Source organism: Miscanthus floridulus, chromosome 2 (assembly GCF_019320115.1).
Source record: "Miscanthus floridulus cultivar M001 chromosome 2, ASM1932011v1, whole genome shotgun sequence".
NCBI classification, from domain to species: Eukaryota; Viridiplantae; Streptophyta; class Magnoliopsida; order Poales; family Poaceae; genus Miscanthus; species Miscanthus floridulus.
Genome location: NC_089581.1, coordinates 164,394,497 through 164,417,719, shown reverse-complemented (window position 1 = coordinate 164,417,719; position 23,223 = coordinate 164,394,497). Strand labels below are relative to the sequence as shown.

The 23,223-nt window shown below is 44.1% G+C and overlaps 3 protein-coding genes across 5 annotated transcripts; all 3 read right to left on the bottom strand.

Annotated features, from left to right (window-relative positions):
• Positions 1-391: 391 nt before the first annotated feature.
• LOC136535564 (protein NPGR1-like) lies at positions 392-8,124 on the bottom strand. Of its 3 annotated transcripts, none has more exons than XM_066527861.1 (6): positions 7,588-7,835; positions 6,512-6,807; positions 6,148-6,424; positions 4,651-5,867; positions 4,421-4,568; positions 392-1,010 (listed from the first exon to the last, which is right to left on the bottom strand). In XM_066527861.1, exons 2-6 carry the CDS (start codon positions 6,713-6,715, stop codon positions 676-678), a joined length of 2,181 nt encoding a protein of 726 aa, XP_066383958.1. In that variant the 5' UTR covers positions 6,716-6,807; positions 7,588-7,835; the 3' UTR covers positions 392-675. The 3 variants fall into 3 exon arrangements, with proteins under 3 accessions (XP_066383958.1, XP_066383957.1, XP_066383956.1); XM_066527860.1 differs by having other exon boundaries at positions 7,612-7,835; XM_066527859.1 differs by lacking the exon at positions 7,588-7,835 and adding an exon at positions 7,843-8,124 and having other exon boundaries at positions 393-1,010.
• Positions 8,125-12,598: 4,474 nt separating this feature from the next.
• On the bottom strand, positions 12,599-17,657 carry LOC136540449 (surfeit locus protein 1-like). The gene is made up of 6 exons (XM_066532457.1): positions 17,473-17,657; positions 17,289-17,392; positions 16,955-17,199; positions 14,733-14,910; positions 14,002-14,285; positions 12,599-13,149 (listed from the first exon to the last, which is right to left on the bottom strand). Exons 1-6 carry the CDS (start codon positions 17,624-17,626, stop codon positions 13,080-13,082), a joined length of 1,035 nt encoding a protein of 344 aa, XP_066388554.1. The 5' UTR covers positions 17,627-17,657; the 3' UTR covers positions 12,599-13,079.
• Positions 17,658-19,362: 1,705 nt separating this feature from the next.
• LOC136540448 (ADP-ribosylation factor-like protein 8a) lies at positions 19,363-22,025 on the bottom strand. The gene is made up of 5 exons (XM_066532455.1): positions 21,842-22,025; positions 20,856-20,937; positions 20,614-20,768; positions 19,721-19,882; positions 19,363-19,620 (listed from the first exon to the last, which is right to left on the bottom strand). The coding sequence occupies exons 1-5, from the start codon at positions 21,877-21,879 to the stop codon at positions 19,503-19,505; spliced, it is 555 nt and encodes a 184-aa protein (XP_066388552.1). The 5' UTR covers positions 21,880-22,025; the 3' UTR covers positions 19,363-19,502.
• Positions 22,026-23,223: the final 1,198 nt, after the last annotated feature.

Here is a 23,223-nt window from a genome sequence, read left to right as displayed (position 1 = left end):
AAACATGAATAGGATTTTTTTTAGAAAAAACATCACATTTGTTTTCCAAATTACAATTCATGTGCCAATCAAACAATAGAATTAGAATGGGACGGCAATGCAATTCTCTCTGGATTTGGATTTGAGTGCCAATTCAATTAATCCGTTGCAATCATGCCTACCAAACGGAGCATAACCAAATTGCAAGCTGTAACGTTGGACAACAATGCAATTCTCTGGATTTTGATTTGAGTTCCAATTCAATTAATCCGTTGCAATCCTGTCAACCAAACGGAGCATAACCAAATTGCAAGCGGTAACGGCAGAAGGAATGCGAAAGGTAAAACTGAGTTTGCTGGGAAAACTGTGAACCTTGTCCTGTGTTCCAAATGTAGGATGGCCCAATTGCTAGGACAAGCCAATTGTCTCGCTAATACTCCACTCCGGAGAAGTCCGGAGCGTGCAGCCTATATGAAGAGCATTGTGCAAGAAAGTTCAGCTTTATGCTGCTGGAGAACCATATATAACTTTGCTGTTTTCAAGAGCGGGAAAATTTCCTCACGAACATAAGTGGATTAATTTACATTCACAAAATCATATATGCTTCCTACCTTTGCAAGCGATAAATTAATAACTGAGACAACCATGGGAAAAAAATCCACATAAAAACTTGTGAACATCCTTTGCTATAGGTTCCTAATGCAGCATGATCGGGAGTTGCTCAGAGAAGTCCTGAATTGGTGACAATTCTCTGAGCTCATATGCTGCCTGGAAGCAGTCCGCAGCCTCCTGCAGCGATCCTTCAGCTTTCAGGACAAGCCCAAGACTCAACCAGGCTCGGTGGTTTGTAGGCTCTAAACGGAGGGCATTGCGCAAGTAAGTTCTTGCAATTGATAGCGAATTCCCTCCAATATTTCGGAGAATTCCTGCCATGCAAACCATGCTCGGGACGTAATCTGGGTCAATTGAGAGGGCGAAAGAGAACGCCATCAGGGCTTCCTTGTGCAAGAATTGAGCCTCCAATAGAAGACCTGGAAAGAATCTAGACCCATGAGACGAATAATAGTAGTAATATAAAATATAACAGTCCTTGATATGCATTTCATTTTGATGGAACATGATATTCGCTACTGTTAGGGACACAAAAGCACAATATTATTATGTTTCAAGAACTACCCCTTGGTGACGCGCCGTGTCGTGATCTGGGCATGGTGTCAAGTGAGCAAGGATCGGGTCATCGCTTCCTTAGTGGCGCACTACATCGGCGCCCGGGTGTAGTGAAAAATGAGCAAGGGTCTTCACATCTGAGTCGACGGGTGCGAAGGGTAAGGAAGCTAGTCGAACCAACTAGAATTCGTTTAGGTAGTTGGAATTTAGGGTCGCTTACAGGTAAGCTAAGAGAATTAGTTGATACCGCGACTAGGAGGCGTGTAAATATATTATGCGTTCAAGAGACTAAATGGAAGGGCCAGAAGGCGAAGGAGGTGAACAATACAAGTTTTAAGTTTTGGTACACAGGGACAGTCGCGAATAGAAATGGAGTAGGAGTTTTGATTGATAAGAGCCTCAAGAATGGTATGGTAGAAGTGAGAAGACAAGGAGATAGGATTATCTTAATCAAGCTTGTCGTTGGTGATATAGTCTTGAACATAATTAGTGCGTATGTCCCCCAAGTAGGCCTCGACGAGAGTGCTAAGAGACAGTTCTGGGAAGACTTAGATGGCCTGATTAGAGTTGTACCTAGTAGTGAGAAGCTTTTTATAGGAGAAGATCTTAATGGGCATGTATGTACTACAAGCGTAGATTTCAAGGTAGTTCATGGAGGTTTTAGGTATGGTAGTAGGAATCAGGAGGGAGAGGAAGTTCTGGACTTCGCGGTAGCTTTTGACCTGATGATAGCCAACCCTTTCTTTAGAAAGAGAGAATCTCATCTAGCGACCTTCAGTAGCGAACAATACTTTAGCCAGATTGACTTTGTCCTCGCAAGAAGAAAGGACAAACGAGCATGCTTAGATTGCAAGGTGATACCAAGGAAGTATGTTGTTTCTCAACATAACCTTTTGGTGGTAGACTTTCGTTTTCAGGTGCGTGTCCGTAGGGATAAACAAGCTAAGATTGACAAAACAAAGCGGTGGAAACTAAAATGGGAGACGTCAGAGGTATTCAGAGAAAGGGTTATCAAAGAGGGCTCCTCGAAGGAAGAAGAGGACATAAACAACATGTGGGAGAAGATGGCAACCAACATTCGGAAGGTGGCCTCAGAGGTGTGTGGAGTAACCAAAGGAAGTGGAGGCGAGGCTAAAGATACTTGGTGGTAGAACGAGGAAGTCCAAAGGGCTATTAAGGAGAAGAAAGAATGCTATAGACGCTTGTACCATGACAGGAGTGTGGACAACATAGACAAAAAAGACTGCAAAGCGAGTTGTAAGTGTGGCAAAGGGTAGAGCGTACGAGGATCTTTACCAATATTTGAGTACGAAGGAATGAGAGAAGGACATTTATAGGATGGCTAGGGTTCATGAGAGAAAGACAAGGGACTCCAACCAATTTAAGTGCATTAAGGATGAAAGAGAGCATCTCTTAGTGAAGTAGGATGAGATCCGACATCGATGGCAAGAGTATTTTGACAAATTGTTCAATTGTGAGAATATGGACACAACCTTTCAGTTGGATGACTCTTTTGATGACACCAATAGACGCTTTATGTGGAGAATACAAGAATATGAAGTCAGAGAGGTGTTGAAAAGGATGAAAGGAGGTAAGGCGATGGGACCGGATGGTATCCCAATCAAGGTGCGGAGATGCCTCGAGGACATAGCTATAGTATGGCTAACCAAGCTGTTCAACCATATTCTTCGATCGAACAAGACGCCTGATGAGTGAAGGAGAAGTATATTGGTATCAATCTACAAGAATAAAGGAGATATTTAAAGTTGTACTAATTAACGGGGAATTAAGTTGATGAGCCATACTATGAAGCTATGGGAGAGAGTTATCGAGCATCGCTTGAAAGCAATAACGCGGGTCTCTCTGAACCAATTTGGTTTCATGCCCGAAAGGTCAACCATAGAAGCAATTTTCTTAATAAGACAAGTTATGGAGCGGTATATGGAGAATAAAAAGGACCTACACATGGTTTTTATTGACTTGAAGAAGGCTTATGATAAAATACCAAGGAATGTTATGTGGTGGGCTTTGAACAAACATAAAGTCACAACGAAGTACGCCGGGCTCATTAAGGACATGTACAACAATGTTGTGACTAGAGTTCGAACAAGTGATGGAGACATGGATGACTTTCCGATTAGGATAGGACTACATCAAGGGTCAGTTTTGAGCCGTTATTTGTTTGCCTTAGTGATCGATGAGGTCACAAGGGACATACAAGGAGACATCCCTTGGTGTATGCTTTTCGCGGACAATGTAGTGCTAGTTGATGAAAGCCGGACAGGAGTGAATCAGAAATTGGAGTTATGGCGGGAGACTTTATAGTCCAGAGGTTTTAGACTCAGTAGAACTAAAACTGAGTATATGAGATGTGACTTCGGCACTACTGCTCGGAAGGAGGAAGATATTAGTTTGGAGGGTCAAGTAGTGCCTAGGAAGGATACTTTTCGATATTTAGGATCAATGCTACAGAGAGACGGTGATATTGATGAAGATGTTAGCCATAGAATCAAAGCAGGGTGGATGAAGTCGCGATAAGCATCTGGTGTCCTATGTGACAAAAGGGTATCACAGAAGCTAAAAGGCAAGTTTTATAGGACGGTGATTAGACCTGCTATGTTGTATGGTGCAGAATGTTGGCCTACGAAAAGACGACATGTTCAACAGATAAGTGTCGCGGAAATGCATATGTTGCGTTGGATTTGCGATCATACAAGAAGGGATCGAGTTCGGAACGATGATATACGTAATAGATTAGGGGTAGTGCCAATTGAAGAAAAGCTTGTCCAACACTAGTTGAGATGGTTTGGACATGTCCAACGAAAACCTCCAGAGGTACAAGTGCGTAATGGAATCCTAAGCCAGGATAGTAACGTGAAGAGAGGCAGGAAAACCGAAGTTGACTTGGGTAGAGGCAATAAAAGGAGACTTGAAATGATGGAATATATACCCAAAGACTTAGCCTTAGATAGGAAGCAATAAAAGAAATTCACGTGCCTGAACCTTGATTGCTTCTGCTGGGTTTCAACTCTAGCCTACCCCAACTTGTTTGGGACTTAAAGGCTTTGTTGTTGTTGTTGTTGTACAGAACTAATTTCTACACTATGTCCACCTAAAGAAGAAAATGTTTAAGATTACAAGAATTCATTTTATTTTTTCTTAATGTTTGATAAAACGAGCATAGTGGTTTGATCATAGCAATTGTGGAAGAGGATTCACTGAAAGCTCAATATTTGTACAGACACTAGCAGAGTCAAGTTTCAGCAATAGTTACCTCTGACATGCCAACACTTGGGATAAAAGAAATCAATGGATATAGCTTTGTCAAGGCAGATGTTTGAGTCATGCCATGCCTCAAGCTTTGAGTAGATTGATGCCAAATCTAACCATGAGTCCATCTCCAACTTCTGTAGGCATTTAACCTGCCAAGATTATGTGGATAATGAGCAAAGAAGAAACATGGTATTGCTGCTGGAGTTCAAAATAAAGAAGAGGGGACTGTACCTCATTACAAGTGGTCGATTTCCAGACTTCCTTCTTTACTTGGATAGTGGCAAGCAAAACCCGAAAAGATTCCACTGCAGACTTGAACTGTCCACGGGAAGCCTGAATTTGTGCTTTCAGCCTCAAAATATCCAACTGATCATTTTTCTCAGCTTCATCCATTGCAAAATCTGCTACTGCTTCGGCTTCTTGCAAATTCTGTTGTGCAGATAGTACAAGAATTAGTAACTTCCAGGCACTAACAGAACCTCCCATCACCATCTCAAGACATTCTGTTGCACTTTCAACAGCTGCATTGAGTTTGCGCTGCATAGCATTTTCCCAAGCGAGGCTATACATTATTTCAGGATTATACTTTGCTGTTGTGGCAGCATCCTGCAGCAGCCTCAGTGCATTATCTTCCAATCTCGATTTCTCCAAGTGTGAGGCGGAGGACCTAGAAAAAGGTCCATAACAAACACCAAGAAAGTGTTTTGCAGTGCTGATGAAATGCAGATCACGACTTCTGAAAGACGTGACAGCTTTATTTGCAAACTTTATCCCTTCAGAAGCATGCTTTGGGTTCTTACAGCATAGTTTTGCTCCTAAAAGAAGAGATGGAACATGAGGCTTTCCCTTTCTCTCCAGCACAGAAAACCCATTCCTTATGATGTTTAACGCACTATCATCCATGCCAGCTGCACTGTAGCAAAGTGCAAGGATATACCATCTCTCTGATCTGGTATAGATTCCAGGCAACAGCATTTCAAGATGGCTGGCCAAAACTTCATAGTGCCCAGATAATGAGAGTGCATACATCAAATGATTCACAAGGTCAGGATCCCATTGTATTTCTCGGAGAGACAGCTTTCTTATTAGCATGAGTAACAACAAAATTGCTTCCTCTAAGTTGTTCCCAGGGGTTACCAGATTCCTTTCCTGAGCAAATTCTTGAGGGAACTTCACTTCAACACCACAATACAGCAGAGTCACTGCCAAATCTTTTTGCAACTTGGCGGACCTTTGAGAATCTAGATTCCATGGCTTTGCAAGAGCTCTGCGATATGCAATGATGGCTTCGTCAAAACAACCACTCCTCATCCACAGTTTAGGAAGATATTCTAGAGCCAAATGGAATATGTCTATTAGCTTACACTCTTCAGCAGTACCATCCGGAACACCATATGGCCATGCATACTCTATAATGTCTATGATGGTTCTGCATTCTTCTGCAGCATCTGCCATGGCAAGATAGCATATTAGCATGAGGTGAAAAATTCAGATGGATGCAACAAAGCTCTTTGAGTTGCAGAAGTTATTAATACTATCATAACAGACTTTGGTTTGTGAAATACATATGGTTCAGTTTATATTAATTTTTATAAAACAAAATAACTAGGTCCACATACATAACACAACAGCAAATTTGCAATGGTTCTGGAGGTACTGTACAGATTTCGGATTAAAATGCTGAAGTACAATACAAGAAAGCACATTGAACAAATAGCCAGTTAATACCTGCTACTCTACCAAGAGTGTCCAGAGATTTTGCTTTAAGCAGTATGGCCTCTAGAAGCAAGCTTACAGAATGCATTGACATATGCATGACCATTCCATTCACTTGTGAAGATTTCCTTCTTGAAGAACGTGGGGGCGTTCTAGGCTTGATACTTTCAGCAATAGCACTGGTCATTCGCGGTCTCAGGCTTCTTATATCAATCCCCTGAAGAACTTGCAATGCTGCATCAAAGTTCCCTCTCTGATGTTCCAGTCTACCTAACAATGCTCGGGCCTCCTGTTACATTGGCAAGTAAATCAGACAGTGAGCAAATCTTTGCAAGACAGCCTATCTTGTTTGAAGAGCGGAGGTGTTGAGCCAAACCTCATAATTTAGGGAAAGGGTTTCTTTTAGGTCTGATTCTACTTCATTTACATGGCTATCATCAGGAGTTGTTTCTCGACTTGCAATCTTTGAAGATGAGCAATTAGCTGAAAAGTCACGTGTTGCAAGAGATTCTGGCGATCGAGGAAGATCTTCAAACTTGGACTGGTCCCCGCTGCAGGTACATAACATGATCGCGGACATCTTTGGCTGTGCAGATAATTTAACTTAATGTAGAAGAAAACAGCTCTAGCTCTCAGGATCTTCTGTCGAGCCGCAATTCAAGACTGCAGGACCTAGCAATGACAAATAAGGAGGCTCAGTGCATATATCAGTAATTAGATACTAAGCAAGAAAATCATGAGCAAACACATAAAGCTCCATATAAAGAGAGAACAAAAAACAGAAGACCTATGAGCGATGGCAGATTTAGCAGTTCTCTATTCCTAGTTTCTCAAGTTAGAGTGACGTCTCGTTTTTTTTTTCTTTAAGTACAGCACCATGGATAGGAATATCAACCGCAAGGGAGGTTCAGAGTTTCTGGCACACAACAGTAGAGCAGAACTGGATGTGACTAGGCTAACAACCATTTGCACTCGCGCTCCTGCTAACTCCAAGTAAGATTACAGACATCATCTCCTACTACAGACCTAACACACACCAATCTCACAGGACGCCAAGAACAGCAACGCCCAATGCTAGCGTCAAGTGTCAACAGCAGCAATGGCCCACTACGCAGCAGACAGTAGTAGAGAGATCAATTCCATCCTCCATATATCTCAACCAACCAAACCCCCGAAAACGAACAATGAAAAATTGGATTAATCATTAGGGACAAAAGGAGAACTGGATACGCCCATGAGTAATCGCATGGCAACAAGACAACCACTATTTGCACCTCAGGAAACAGCAGAGCAGAATTCTGGCGCCCCGCCCCCGTACCATCTCCCGAGAAAACGCAGCACTTCTGTTTCCCAAAAAAAACGCAAGGGGACGGGCTCCCGATCATATCTCAGAAATCAAACTACACCCCCACCTCGGATCCCAAGTCCCACGCAGCGTGGAACTGAACTTACTGAATTCCGAAGAAGGTTACGAACCTACTCGAACTGAACAAGCATCGAGCAGAGCAACGGAAGGACCATGTCGATCCTCCCTCCATGACACAGCAAACAAATCCTGAACTGAACGAACGACGGAGATACACGAAACTCCGGGCGCGATTGCTCAATGCAGCCGAAACATCTACAGGGAAAAACCACGCGGAGGAGAATCGCGAAAAACAGCGGTAGAAAGTTCCCGTCCAGGCAAAGCTAGGGTTGGATGCTCACCAAGAGGAGGAGTCGATCCCAATGCCGCATGGATCCCCCGCTCCAGTCCACGCGCCCACGGCCCGCCTCGCCAAATCCAACACCAGCAGAGGAGGCGGCGAGCCGAGGAGACCGCAAGCGCATATAGGAGACGCTTACGAGGGAAGGAGTGTTTTTGTTGTGTGCGTGTCTGGCGGGTGCGGTACTTCGCCTCGGTGGAAGCAGCCTGGAGGCGGGTTGCTGTTGCGGGTTCGGCAGCGGCCGGTTGGTGGGTGCTTGGACTGCTGGTGTGGTGTGACTTGAGGTGTGAGGCCGTGAAGGGGGAACCGGATGGGAATGGGAGGTGGTGTGCCGTGTGGGCGATGCTTTTGAGGGCTCGTACTGGGCCGGGCCCCATTTGGGCCCCGGGAGGCCCCACATGTCGGTGATGATTGTGCGCGTTTATCCTTGGCGAAAAATGATCTGATCGGGGACCTTGCCATGCAATGCCACTATGCCAGAAAGGTGGTCCAGTAACTGAGAAAACCTGAAGAACGGGCTGCGGTGTCACTATTATTGAAAACCTGAAGAACGGGCTGCGGTGTCACTATTATTACGTGTCTGCTCGTCTTTCAAAAAGATTTATGAACAAAATATGCCCTGTTCCATGTTCTGATATCCGAATTTGGAGTTGATTCGGAGCTTGGATACAAAAAAGCTGGGCGCTTTTCAGCCTGTTCGCTTGTTGGTTTCAGCCAGGCCAAACCAATCAGTCAACAGTGTTTTTCTCTCACAACAAATCAGCACCAGCCAGCCCAAACCAGTCCAGAAACCAACGAGCGAATGGGCCGTTTAAGGTTTGTTATTGTTACTACTGGTACAAGTTCCATCGGCTCGACAAGGAAAGCGCATTTTCTGGCCTCCCTTTCCTACCAGGTAGGAAAGGACCGAAGAAAGGGAACGATTGAGCGGAAGTCCATTGAAGTGGCGGGCCGCGGGCAGCTTTGTCGACAAAGGAAAGGAAAAGGGCAGCTGGCCATGCCCGAGCTAGACTGCCACATGGTTCCATGCCATCTTCACCACCAGGGCCGTAGGGCGGCTAGGCCTTGACATTTCGAAGCCCCTCTCCAGCCTGTCCCCTTTCCCTCCTTCCCTCTCGCTGCCTCTGGGCTCTGGCTCTGGCTCTGGCTCTGGTTAGGCTAGCTGCTGCCCATCGCACTGCCGGCAGTGAAAGTGGAACGAACGAAGGACAAAGAACCAGACCGCGCGATCTAGCGTGGCGCACCGTGCCAGAGACGGGGCGGGGCCGTAGTGATTTCCCAATCAGCAACGTGCAGACTGCAGCTGCGATCTTGGCATGTTCCGGGGTCGTACTCTATTCCCGACTTTTCCTGCGAGAGCGAGACTGCCCGTCATGTGACCTCTTGTTCCCCGCGAAAGCTACTGCTCGTGGGATGGACACATCGCGATCGGCGATCGCGATACGAACAAGAGAAGGATCCGATGAGCGGCCACGGCCGCCGTGAGCAGTTAGGCTAGGTTAGGTTAATCATCATCACCATGATTAACGGCCGAATGCCGGTGTCCATTTGTCCGGTTGTCCCTGGTACTCTACCGTTTGGTAGCAGTGCCATTAAGGGGGCTCGACCTGCGGCTAGGCACTTCGACGCACACACGCACGCCGCATCGATAGAGAGTGGTTGACACGATAAAGAAGACCCGGACAGAAGCGTACGTACGAGCAAGGTCCACGCAATGAAAGGATGGGTATTTAAGCCGCGCGGCGCGTACTGAGCTGAGCGCCTGAGCCCGTGCAATCAAATTGGGAAGGTACCGTCACATGCAACGCATTGCTGACGCGCCCTTGTCACTGCCAGAGGCCGCACAGTAGCGTACTGTACGAGCCATCCGGGCCCTTCTTTTCTTCCTTTCCCGTTCAGCGTTCACACTCTCACGCCTTTCTCTTGAATAAGGATGGCATACCCGTCGGGTATCCTTGGAACGTTCTCTTCCCCGCTATAGAGAATTCATTCCGTTCATATCCTGTTAACTGTTTCGAGTATAGATTCTTGCTCATCCCCGTATCCGTCAGACATCGGTCGCGTAATAGATACTCGACGGGTACTACATACCCGATAAACAATGACACTTGGAGTCGCAGCTTTGCAATCGGAGACATTTCTTCTTCACCTGGGTATAAGTGTCGAAGTCTCGGAGATGCCGAGAAGAAGGAGCGAGGTTGCGAAGAGGACGAGCAAATGTGGCAGAGAGACCGAACTGAGAAAGCGAGGGGCACGAGCGCTCGTGAGGTAGGCATGCTTGTACTGCTGACGGAGATGGTGAGGAAAAATTAAACTAGGGTTCCTAGAACACGCAAACTATATATATGATTGTTCAAATTTGGGCCAAAATACCTATGTTGAGCTTTTTTGGGCATAATACTCGCATGACAGCTCAAATAGTCATGTTCCTCAACGGGTAACGGGAACGGGTAAATAGGGAACGTTCTCGTACCCGTTATACCCGTCGGGGATGGATTTTTGCCCATTTAGATGCCCGCGGATAAAAATATGATTCCATCTCCGTCCTCTAATAGATCAAATACCCGTCAGGTATCAGGTATTGAGGCCCCGTTGCCATCTTTACTCTTGAGGTTTGACTTTTGAGGGGAAATTATGCTCGCGCCTGACTTGTTGGAACGTGGATGGATCAGTCAGGTGGTGAAAAATAATCAATGAGTAAAGTCTAGGATTGTCACATCGGATAGTAATAATAAAATAAATTATAGAAGTTGTGTAATCCGCGAGATGAATTTATTAAGCCTATTTAATTCATCATTAGCATATATTACTATAGCACCACATTGTCAAATCATAGACTAATTAGGCTTAAAAAATTCGTCTCACAAATTGGTCATAATCTGTGCAATTAGTTATTTTTAGTCTATATTTAATACTCCATGCATGTGTCCAAACCTTCGATGTGATAGGGAGTTGTCGGTGTTTTCGGACCACCGACGAGTAAATTTATATTTGCACGTCTGGCTCGGATGGTGTGCTCGGAGGATACAATGGTTTATACTGGTTCGGGCGGAACATCCCCACGTCCAATTTGTTGCTGCTCGTGTTACCGGCACTTGGTTTACAGTAGGAGTTACAAACAGGCGAGAGAGAGATGATCCCAAGTCTCTGGTGGAAAAAGAGAAGAAGGCTTACAGGGCTGTCGGGTCCTTCTTTTCCTTCATGCGGGTCCCGCCGATCCTGTAGATGTCAATAGGGACGACTCCATGTCACGGTCCTGTTCGTCACTGGCGCCGTGCGCAGGCATCATCTACCGGTCATAGCGTTCCACTCCGTCCCGACGGACGTCGTGGTGAACTGACGCGTCTGTCAGCGTTCGTACGAGGATTAGGCAGAACAGCACCGGCACGTCCGACACTGTTCTTGATGTGAATCCCCAGGTATGGCCCGTCATGGCCACGGGTTACATCGAGGTGTGTCAGCCTCTTTTCTGGCGTCAGAGTTTTGACTCAGGCCCATACGTTTGGACCTAGAGTGGTTGACGACGGTATGGGTCCCCGTCGGACAGACGAAACCCGTGTCCTCGAGGTTGGGCGAGACGGAGCCCACGACCTTGGACGAGACGAAAACCACGTCCTTGGGGTCAGGCGAGACGGAACCCACGTCCTTGGGATCGGACAATATGGAGCCCACACCCAAGGAGTCGGGCGAGACGGAGCCCGCGACCTCAAGTTCGGGTGAGACAGAGCCAACGGTCTTAGGGTCGGGGGAGATATTTTAATACGTCTCGAGCTATTCAAAGAAATCAGCATAGACGCTAACTTTTTTTAATTTGGGTGTCCCTAATATGATAACGGTCGGGAGTAAATTCTAGAGAGAGGAGGCAAACAAGACCGAGCCTACCAGGCCATACAGTACGTACTTATTTTCACTGTCTATTCAGCCTTTTCTCGTGTAGAAACAGGCTGAAGAACAGAGGTCAGACGAGGACAGGTGGAACTAGAAACAGCACCACACAGCTCACAAGCGACGCATGCTACAGTACTCTGGTGGCATCTTGTCCAAAATGGAGATGAACAATTACTCCACGGTACAAAATACTACTCGGCCATGAAAACATGCAATTATAGTACATTGTCTTGGTTTAATTAATTATAGATAAAAAATATATTAATATTTACTATATTAAATAAATACCATTAGATTTATTATGAAATATATTTTTTAATAAATTAATTTGGAGTCATAAATATGAATAGTATTTACTAGAAAATTGATTAAACGTAAACTACTTTTGTTGACACACAGCCTATAGTTGCATGTTTTGTTGGACAGAGAGCCCAAAAAAGATACAACATTGGGTTACGTGTCAGTTAGAGTGCTTCATGTTTAAACAAGTTTTAGTAAATAGTATTTACATTTATGACTCTAAATTAATTTATTATAAAAATATATTTTATAATTTATATAATAATATTTATTTAACATTAAAAATATTTATACTTTTTTATCTATAATTGATCAAACTTGATATATTAAAACATGACACCGTTCTAAAATTGCATTCTTTTAGGACGGAGGCAGTACTAATTGACTTTTCGGGGTGTGTACAACCAAATGTTATTGAGCTTTAGAACTCAATGATCTGAGCATGCATATAGATCTGTCTCCAAAGTATTTTCAAAATACTCTGTTTCCAGAAGGCATTGCAAGTTGCAACTAGCCGTTAATGAAAAAAAAACAGCTGCCATGTCCAATCATGCAATGAAACTGATAAAGACACAGTTAATTCAGACGTCAGTTTTCATATATTATAGCAACTAGTAGTAGAATAGAGCTGCCGGTGCAAGCACCATCAGCCCATCAGGAGATAAATAATCAGGGCAGAAACTCTGTTTTGGGCTCGTGTCCTCGACGCGAGCCCGCGACAGAACATCAATTTCTCGGGTGGAGCAGTCAACATGAAAAATATGCTAAAAGAACAAGCAGCTAAAAGCTCCCCGCCAAAATATTACAAGGAAACCACAGCCTTACAGGCCTTCCAAGTTCTAATCATCAGAAATCAGCTAACAAAATTGCTGTATCCTCTGAGCTCAACTCTCAGATACCGACAGTCAATGTACAACACCTTGGAACAAAAAGTGTGATGTTATACTTATAGCCAAAGACGAAAGAACCAGTAGCTTGGGCATCTTCCAGAGCAGCAGCAGAAACCATGCGCAAATGGACGTTCATTTGGAAGTTTGGACTCCATTCCTGCTATATCCTGACCTTCTTTGCCTTTATCCGCTTGGAAGCCATGTAAGTCACAGCAGCAGAAAGAGTGTACCTAACAGAAAACAAACACATAAGGTGGTGATATGATGCACTGATGCACACAGGGAAGCAAATACCACATTTACAGAATCAGCATCCCATAAAGATGTCTAATTCTGGAAAACAAATAGCCTGTGCATCAGCATAGGCCGAGCATGCATACAGGCATGCAAGTTCAGTTCAAGAAAGTTGAGGACAAGAACCCCATGATATGTTGCGAATTTCCTTCACCGGAGCCTTATCCCCTTGCTTTTTTCTTGAATTCTACAACTCAATTTATCATACCATAGTAGCATTTCATGGCCTTATCTTAAGATCCCATCCCTTCGGTTACATAATCAACAGACATCACCGAATATGTAAGTCAGCACAACATTATACTGCTATAGTTCTCAGTATGAGTGTGCAACAAGCAATGGTTCAGCGGGGAAAGCCTAGTTGAACAATGATACATGGTGGACCCACCTAAGTGAAGCTAGTTTCTTGAATATATTAATCATTCCAGTATCAGATTTGCACATAACACACATCAAAAAGGAGTTTTCTATGTTCAGCACAAGTATTTCTTGCTGAGAAGATGTCGATTATCATGGTTTGCTGGTGATGAACTGCCAAACTCAAAGTCAAGTTCTAGATATTATGAATTCACATTCATAGAGGCCATGAACTTATTATCAACCCCGATAAAGTCAGATACTACTGTCCAAACTCCAAACGTCCAGATGAGAGCAGTAATAGACTAGTTTCTATCAGGATGAGTGAAACTACTAGTAACAATAGCAAAAAAAAAAAAAAAAAAAAAAAAAAAACAGAGGATGAAATAATACAATTGCAAAGAGCGATGAGCTTCAGGTTAAGTGTATACCATGTAAACGTGTATTTAAGATGGTCTTCTGGCATCACTGAGTGACGAATCAAGGTGTTGACATCTTTTGGAACAGGATAAGGGTTTGTCGGAGAAACATCTTCATTTATATCTTCTATATAAACAGTATTCTCAGGAAGTCCACAAGCACGAGCAATCATGGGAACATCCACATAAAACCACTGGCCACTACTGGGCTCATTAGCTGGGACAAATATGCTTGGCTTCTCACTTCCTCGGATTACTCCAATAATTCTTACAGGTGGTATCCTAGGTTTTTCAATCTGCAAAAGGCAACTTGCATAAATTTTGTGCCTAATTGAAGCAATACAAATACAAATAGAGGGACATGGATACTTTGAATGATAGTAAGCAAGAAAAGTACTTATGGAAGCATAATATTAATTATTTGATTCAATTGTCACAAACACCCAACGACCAGCCTATAGTATCCATAGCATTATCATTCTAGAAGGCACAAGTGATCTATAGCAGGTCTAGTAAGTAGAACTTATTTGATATAAAAGGGTTGTCACAACTCACAACCCTATCATGTACAAGAAGTTCACATACCATGGCACACAAAAGATAATAACATTATAACAACACACATAAACACGTGGCAACTGAATTTGATGAGGAGAAAGTGGCAAGCATTTGACAGTTTGATACATTTAGAATTTCAGGTAACAGATTGTACACTATGCCAAAAGATAGGGAACAAAGATCACCTCAGGAGACAATTTAGGCTTGTTAGACCAAAACTTCCACCATGAACCTTTTTCGTCTGGCTTTTTCACAGCTTCTGGGGACTCTGAAGCTTCATCCAGGATCTGGAGATCCTTAACATTTTTATCACGCCATCCACGAGGAACCCATCCTCTATTCACAAGGATAGGTGACTGCAAGCTGACAAATCATTTCTTAGAAAGACGAAGATAACCTGTAAAACACTATGATTGATTTCAAATTCCTAGGGACTCTCTACAGCCCACTTCGGCATTTTTGGCCCATCATACACTCGAATTTTGAGCCGTCCATCAAGCAGATCTAACGGTCCAGTTTTTCTCCCACACAACCCTAGCTTCTTTCTTCTTCCCTGTACACCATTCAGTGCCACCATCTGACCCGACACTCCACTGCCACAGCTTGCTGGCATTGCCTCCGATATCAATGAACTTATCGAGCCTCAACCTCGCACCCCGACCCCCAGCATGGCAGCATCTTATTTTTCAACTCCAGCGAGCATCTCTACTGCGTTGTCTTCACCACACTGCCTCTATTCCTCATCTCCAGCAGCTCCCAGCACCGAACTCACCCACTGCCGGTCCATCTGCTGTGGGGGGGTCATCCCTTTAAGCCCACCCCAACCACCACAAACCCAAAGCACAAAAGCTCCCTGGAGGAAGTCAATGTCACCCGGAGGAGGAGGTGCCGGCTCCACCCATCTGCTGGACATAAACAAGTTAAGGCATGGGAGGTGGCAAAATTGCCGAGTGATCAGATAAGCCTCCCCAATTTCTATGGTTGAAGTATGGGCTGGATGTGAAGATGCTGGTGGTCCTGAAGCAGGAGGTTTTCGATTGGGGTTCAGACAAGCTACCAGATGCACTGAAGTATTTGATCAGTGAGTCTTCAAGTTGCGAGGAGGTAATTATAAAAAAAGAAGTTTTGAGGAGTTGGTGCAAACTGGTAAGTGGATTGACTTCAAGTGTTGCTGCCATGATCTAAGCATACTGATGGAACAGTAACCTGACGTAAGCTGAAGCTGGGAGCAGTCTGGGAATAGACTTTAGTTTGCAGAAAGGTAGTAGTTTCTGTTATGTTAGTTGCTGGTTTGAGTAGTGGTATCTGTGTTGCGCTTTTCGAGAACTTTAGGTGTGCTCTGTATTAGGCAAGGTGTTTGGGTGCTGTCGACGGAAGTTGGGAAACCCCATGAATGCTGTAAAGTTCAAGCGAACAGGGCGCGGCGGTCTTCTAGTTGCAGTTAAGACTGGGGAGAGATCCCTGAAACTCTTTAAAAATATATATATGGTCGAACGGTGGAGTACAGAACAGTGGTAATACTAAATTTATGAGATTTCTATGACAGGAATGTGTGGGAGATAAAGTCAAAGGGGGCATAGCAAACAAGTCACTCATAAATCTGCATGTACTGGTCCAAGAACAAAGAAGTTATCAGATTACACAAGGCACAAACACACTGTGGCCATACAGGTTCCTTCCATGCATACTTAACAAGTAATTTCGTTCCCTGTGGACAGCTAGAAATTAAAACTGAACCCCCACCCCTATCCATGCCACACAGATGCTCGTGCATGCATGCGCACATACATCCGCTTCAGCTGTAATAAAACTGCAAATATGCAAGATTATTGCCAACTATGGTTTTACAATCTGTGTTATCTCTCGACTTTCAATTCATTTAGCGATACATGAAATAAACCAACAGGAGTGTTTGAATCTAGGCAAGCTTTGTAAATTTTCAATGAAGATAATTACATAACTTTTCAAATGATCCATAGCCAAATGAAAATTTCATTTTACAAAGAAAGGCAATGGAGGGGACATATAAACCGGGCCAGTTTAGAATCAAAAGCATTAAATCACTGCTAACTTGTGCATCTTTTCTAATTCAATTGTGATGGATTCGCTCCGATGTAACGCATGTCTTCCTAGCTGCTTCGCATGATCATATCTGATCTTGAAACATCTTTTCGTTTGACCCTTCTTGAAGAATTCTTCTTAATTGAATTCTTTTTTACCAAATCATCATTTGCCAACCATGGCTTCTATGCATATTTGTCGAAATGTAATAGCTTTGCGTGTCTAAAAAAAAGTAGTAGCTTTGCAAAAGGACATCACAAAGGACAATCAGAGTGATAGTTTCCTTGCAAGAGTGCAATGCTGATGTTCAAAGATAGGGATTCTGAGCATGTTCCAAATAGTTTACCTGCCAGACTCAATCGACCTAGGAATCAATGGAGTGATCACATAATACCCATTCTCCGTCACACCCGAGATGCTCCGAGAGCGAGGCCCGACGAATACCGACTTCTCCTCGTCGAAGTCACCCTCGCACACTATTTTTCGGAACTCCATTGCTGCCGGATCACGAAGGGCGGCGGATGAGGCGACCTCGTTCCACGCCACGGGATCCATCTCCAGCCTCCGCGTCCTGTAATCCAGCATCTCTATCTGAGGTCGAGCAGGAAACATCACACGGTGAGGTCTCGAAAGCCAACAAAACGAAGCAGGAACTAATGAGCGCGCGTGCGCGGTATGACCTTCTCCTGCCTCCGGAAGAGTTGCCATGTGCCGAGGCCGAAGGTGATGGCACCGGGAGCGAAGAGGAAGAGTTTGGACCACGCGCTGGCCTCCTTGCCTGCCCCTGCAAGTGGGACGCGACACGATTTGCGGGTGATCCGCAAGGCATTTCGGAAGACGACGATTGTTAGGGTAGATGGATACCTGGGGGCGGCGGTGCGGCCGCGGCGGGAGGACACGATGGAGGGGGAGGTGCTGGTGATGAGGTGTGGGAAGTGGAGGCGCGGGAGGGGAGGAGGCAGTACTCGCCGCCGCCGCGCAGGCGGAGGCGGAGGTGCTTGGAGAGCGATGCCGCCATCTCTGAGGTCCAGGGGGTTTGGTCGTTTGGACTTTGGACTTGAACCGGGAGAACGCAGCAAGGCCAGCAGCCACCACAGTACAGAGTTTCCAAAATTTTGCATTTTTTTCGTTGGAACCGAGTTTCCAAAATGTGAACATTATTAAAATCATATGTTATTTGCTTACCTGTAATGTGTGTTTGCTTGGATTTAAGATTTTGGATTGACAAAATAGTGGAATACCTTGTGCCTTGAAGATTTAGAAAGCACTTCGAACAGTATAGGATTTGCCTAAACCAAACTAAGAGCAGCATAGAATATTAATTATATGAGCACAAAAAGAAGAGGTACAAAAGCTGGGAAACCCAAATGCACTTATATGGATTGCTTGGAAAAAAAAATCCTTACTCCTTCAGTTCCAAAATTATAAGTCAGGGCCTCTTTGGAAAATAGGATATCCAAAATATAGAAATGAGAAAAAAAAAATTGGAGCCTATTTGGGACACAGGAAATTTACAAGAATCAGCTCATTTTCACATGAAAAATGTAGAAACAGGGGGAAATACCCATGCTCCAAAGAGGTCCTTGGAGTTGCATCTCACTTGCAATCTTTACATAAATTGAAAACGCGGAAAATTCTCTAATGGAGCATTTGATACACCACAGGAGAACACACATGACTTAGAAAAGAGAGAGACACACAAATGAAAGTCTTTATTAAGAGGTTGAACCCCATGTTAGATTTCCTCCAAAATTCCTATAGCTTTGATTAGCCCTTGTTTAGTTCGCGAAATTTGGGAATTTGGGCTACTGTAGCACTTTCGTTTTTATTTGACAATTAGTGTTCAATCATGGACTAATTAGGCTCAAAACGTTCGTCTCGTAATTTCCAACCAAACTGTGCAATTAGTTTTTGTTTTCGTCTACATTTAATGCTCCATGCACGTATCGCAAAATTCGATGTGATGGATACTGTAGCACTTTTTGGGAAAAGTTTTCGCGAACTAAACAAGGGCTTACCCCATAGGAATTTTGCAAGCCTTTGTTCCAAAGGGCCACATAGGAAAAATTCCTATAAGTTTACAATCCTATACAAGATTCATTCATGAATCCTTTATTACAAAGAGGCCGCACTGGTTTTGTTCTAAGTCAGACTTCTAATTTTGATCAATTTTATAAAGAAAATACATAAATAAACAAGTACAATATCTAACACATCAATATAACATCAAATTTGCTCCATTAAATTCTCTGTAAAATGTCTTGATAGTACAATGAACTCAAAAATGTCAATTTATTTTTCTAAAAATGTAGTCAAACCTAGAGAAGTTGGACTTCCACAAACCTGTTTGAACTTTGAACAGAGGAAGTAGAAGACATAGCTAAAAAGAAGTGCCATGTAATCAAGCCTCGAAATAATTTCTCTGATCCAAATGCTCTAGTTTCCTCCACAGTTTCTATATTTCAAAGGATATCCTATTTCAAAAGGCAACTAAACAATTTCCCCGTCTCACCTCTCGTGGTATATGTATTTCACAGTTTAAAACAATTAGATGTCGGGATAATCATTTTCGTTATTTAACTGCACTTGCTTTTCAGCAACGTTCATTTACTGCATCAACAACACTTCATTCTGATTTAAAGTAAACAACGTGAAACAAATCGCACAGCTCAAATTGACCAAGTATGGAACACAGAAGGCAGCCTCCTGTAACAGAGCACGGGCGTGCACAGTACCAGACGCAGTCCACCAACATACTGCCAAACCAGGTTAACAAAATTATGAACACAACATCCCTGATCAATACCTCTTGCGTAATTTACAGCTCCAATGCTATGCGATATGCAAAAAGAGGGAGACTGGAGTGCGCTTTAAGAGCTAGTACAGATTTAAGTTCAATTCTTCTTTTTCGAGTGCTTCACCAGCCAGTCAATGACAGAATCAATGTTGGTCGAGTTCTTGCATGATATCATGAAGCATGCCACTTCTCGGTCAGTGATTGTCTTTAGGCCCCTGCAATACCATTCACCAGGCAGTACATGAGTACAATGTATCAAACTGATATTTTCAGAAAAAAATCATAACGGAGTGTAGTAGCTTAGCATGCACTTACATTAGTTCTGTGAAGGTTTGCTTAGGGAAAGCTTCAGGCTTGTCAATTTTATTGCCAATGACTAATAATGGGATCCCGGCCAAAGATGGCTTGCTCAAGAGGTCATGGAGCTCCCCTTTTGCAATGGCCATGTTTTCTCGATCTGCCGCGTCAACAACATACCTGCACAACCAAAACAATTTTAACATCCAACACTAGAAGTTCTCATTCCCTACTGATTTTGTATCAGCTAAGACCTTCATCAGAATAAGAAAATCATGCAGCAAGTCTCAATGCAGCTAGGTATAACGTATAAAATATAAAACCTGCGGAAGTAAATCAGAATAAAAAATTGTACACCTGGCACAACTTCCAGCTCATTGTTTCAGAAAAAAATAGCAGAAAGTCAAAAACAGATAAAAATGCTTCATCATTATCTACATATATATAAAAGAAAAATAGCAAAGGATTGAAAGAAATAAGCAATGCACCACCACCATCATACACGAAAAAGCAAAATAAAAAAATGGGCAACAAATAAACAGGATCATCAGTATTAGTATATATTAAAAAAGCAAATCAACAGAAGCATATAAACATATAATCAAGACATCACATGACAGCTAAGATACAAAATGGCATAAAGCAAACTAACACTCATCCTGACCACAAAGACAACTAAAATATAAACCAAAAGGAAGAGAAGTAGGCTATGATAACCTTAAAGAAAGCGTTTAGAAAAGAAGGATAGTTGAGAAAGAATTTGTAAATAAATTGATAAATTGTACTATCAGAATGATATGAACACTGTATTACCAAAATAATAGACGTGCAAGAAGCCACAACTAAGCATGACAGCTGGTGAGCATATGCTATTCCTACTGTAAATGGCAGATTAGGAATGAAATACATACACAATTGCAGAAACCGCACGGCAGTATCTCTCCCACATGCTCCGGAATCTTGGTTGGCCTCCAAGATCCCACAATTTTATCGTCACATTTCCTTTGGTAACCTTTCTCATATTGAATCCTACAGTAGGGATCATATCCTCACTAAAGCCTCCAGTCTGCAAAAATACATGTTTATCGAGGATACATATATTTCATCATATATCCAGTACATGAGTGGTACCAAAAGAATGCCTAATACTTACAGCAATGACGTTCACAAGTGATGTTTTCCCAGCATTTTGGAGCCCTATCAAGGAAAGCTCCATCTCTTGCTTGAAGAAGAGGCTGCAGATGTAAAAAAGTAGAAAACTGTTATTCAAGCAGACAAGCTCCTTGAATAAAAATGAACGGCGGATTACATCAGTTCATCCGTTTACAAGTGTTACATATGACAAAGTAATGCTCAGCCACCCAACAAGTGCATGTGCAAGACATTCTTAGAATGCAGGCACTTTTGTATTTTTATGCACCAAATAAAAGCCAACCTGGATGGTAGGTAGAGATGAAATAAATCGTCTATACTGGTAGCTATACTAGATGCCAATGAATGAAGTACAACAAATAACTACCAGCAACAGGTTAATCCTGGAGTACTACCAAGAACTTACTAGCGCTAATCAATACTTTTGCATGATATGGAACCCAAGAGAGCAACAAAAAGGCGCTTGGCAGGTATTCAGGATAACAAGACAATGCGAAACATGATAATCAACCTAGAATAAATGAACCCATTTATCCTTTTGAATAAGTGATATTCACGAATTTCATGTCTTGTAATCTCCCATAGACCCCAAGAATGGTCGGTTTTGATCGGCACGTTCGACTACAGCCTTAAAGCCTTTTCTGTAGTTAAAAAAGGCTGATTGGCATGTTTAGTAGATAGCCCGACGCGTGATACAGCAGTTCACAAGCAAAGGTGCCAAATCTCAAGTTTACTGATGGAAAACAACCGCATGAACCCAATCCTTTCCCCCTAGTAGGATCACGCTGTAATAATCACATTGCTACACGCCAGAAGCTTTCCACAAGCAAGCTGCAACTTCACTGCGTCCGTAACAATCTTAACGAATCTTGATGACAAAACCAGAAGAACTTTCAGATCTCCTACCCGCCATCCCCCGCGCCCCGGCCGCGCAATGCGCAGCAGATCAATCCGACGAAGCAGACCAATGGAAGAGCATCGACGTACCTGCGGAGCCAGTTGAGAAAAGCCTCCCAGAACCCCATGGCGCCGGGTCCTTCTCGGCTCCGGGGAGCTGTGCGGTCAGGTGGCCGGCGGCGAAAAAGGCGGAGGGGATCGAGCTGTGGTGGCCTCCCGCCACCCGCGTTTACTTTATTTGGAGGCGGAGGGCGACGCGGCGGTGGATGGGGCGGGGGACGAGGGAGTGACAGGGGTGCGAGGGCGCCGCGACCGCGAGTAGAGCGAGCAGCGGCGATGCGTCGAGGCGAGGGAGGTGAGCGAGGCGTCCGGTCCGCCAATCATACGCGCTCGCGTGGCCGAGCGTGATAGGGCGTCCAACCACGAGTGCCGTTCCGTTTCGGTGTCCGTTTCCGTCGCTAACGGGATTACAACTGATATAGCTGGACTGACTGGTCATCGTATCTATCTGTAGCTGCTTCTGCTCAGGATGAGAACTCGCCCCGTTTTTAGGGGGTTTGGTGGCCTGGGCCAACTATCGTGTAGTCTTGAAGTGGGCCTACAAGTGAAACCAGCGAAGAAGGACGAGAAAGGGCCCAGCCCGATGGGCTGCGTTCCTGTTGAGTTCCGCACAGGATCTGCCATCGCAATCTTTATTTGGCGACGTGCTGTGTGCGCGACACCCCTCCACGACGGGCCGGTCCAATAGTGGCCTTTGCCTCCCCCGAAGTCCCTCTCCCAACGCAACCAAATTCCAAATCGTCATTCCTTTCCTATCCAGTCGGGCACCCAATCCGTCGCTGTCGGAAGTAGAGCTGGCGAACGGAGGTGGCGGCAGGTGCGAATATGGAAGGGGGCGGGGGGGGGGGGGGGGGGGGGGGGGGGGAAGGGACCGTGCAACCAAACCCTAGCCCCGCGCGCGCGTGATCGTGGGGAGCTCCACTTCGTCACGCCGGTCACCTGCAGTGGCGTCATCCTAGCTTTACGACATCGTGATCCCCTCTTCCTACTCCTCGCCGTCGCTGTTCCATTCGTGTTTGCGATTTATTTTTTCTCTCGTCCGGTGATTTAGTTCATCTCCGCGCTGACGCTTTTTGCTTTTTGGTGATGTTCCTTCTACATCTCCGTAGGCTCATTCCCCTCGCACGAGGGAACTACGCTGGTTTCTGTATTCATCTATGGGCGTCGTAATTCTCGGTCGTTGGTCACCCCTGGTCTGGTCCTAGTGATATTAACTTATGGGATTTCAGCTCAGGATTTAATAAATTGATGATGATTCTGTAATCCCCTAGATTCCTGTTTTTAGTATAGTGTACAGAGTGTACCCAATATTTTCCAGCAAGTTAGATTATCCTTCTGTGGCAAGTTACTTAAAAATTAAATTTAATTCAGTAATCTTGTTGTGGCAAGTTGCATAAAGATGCTGATTTGAT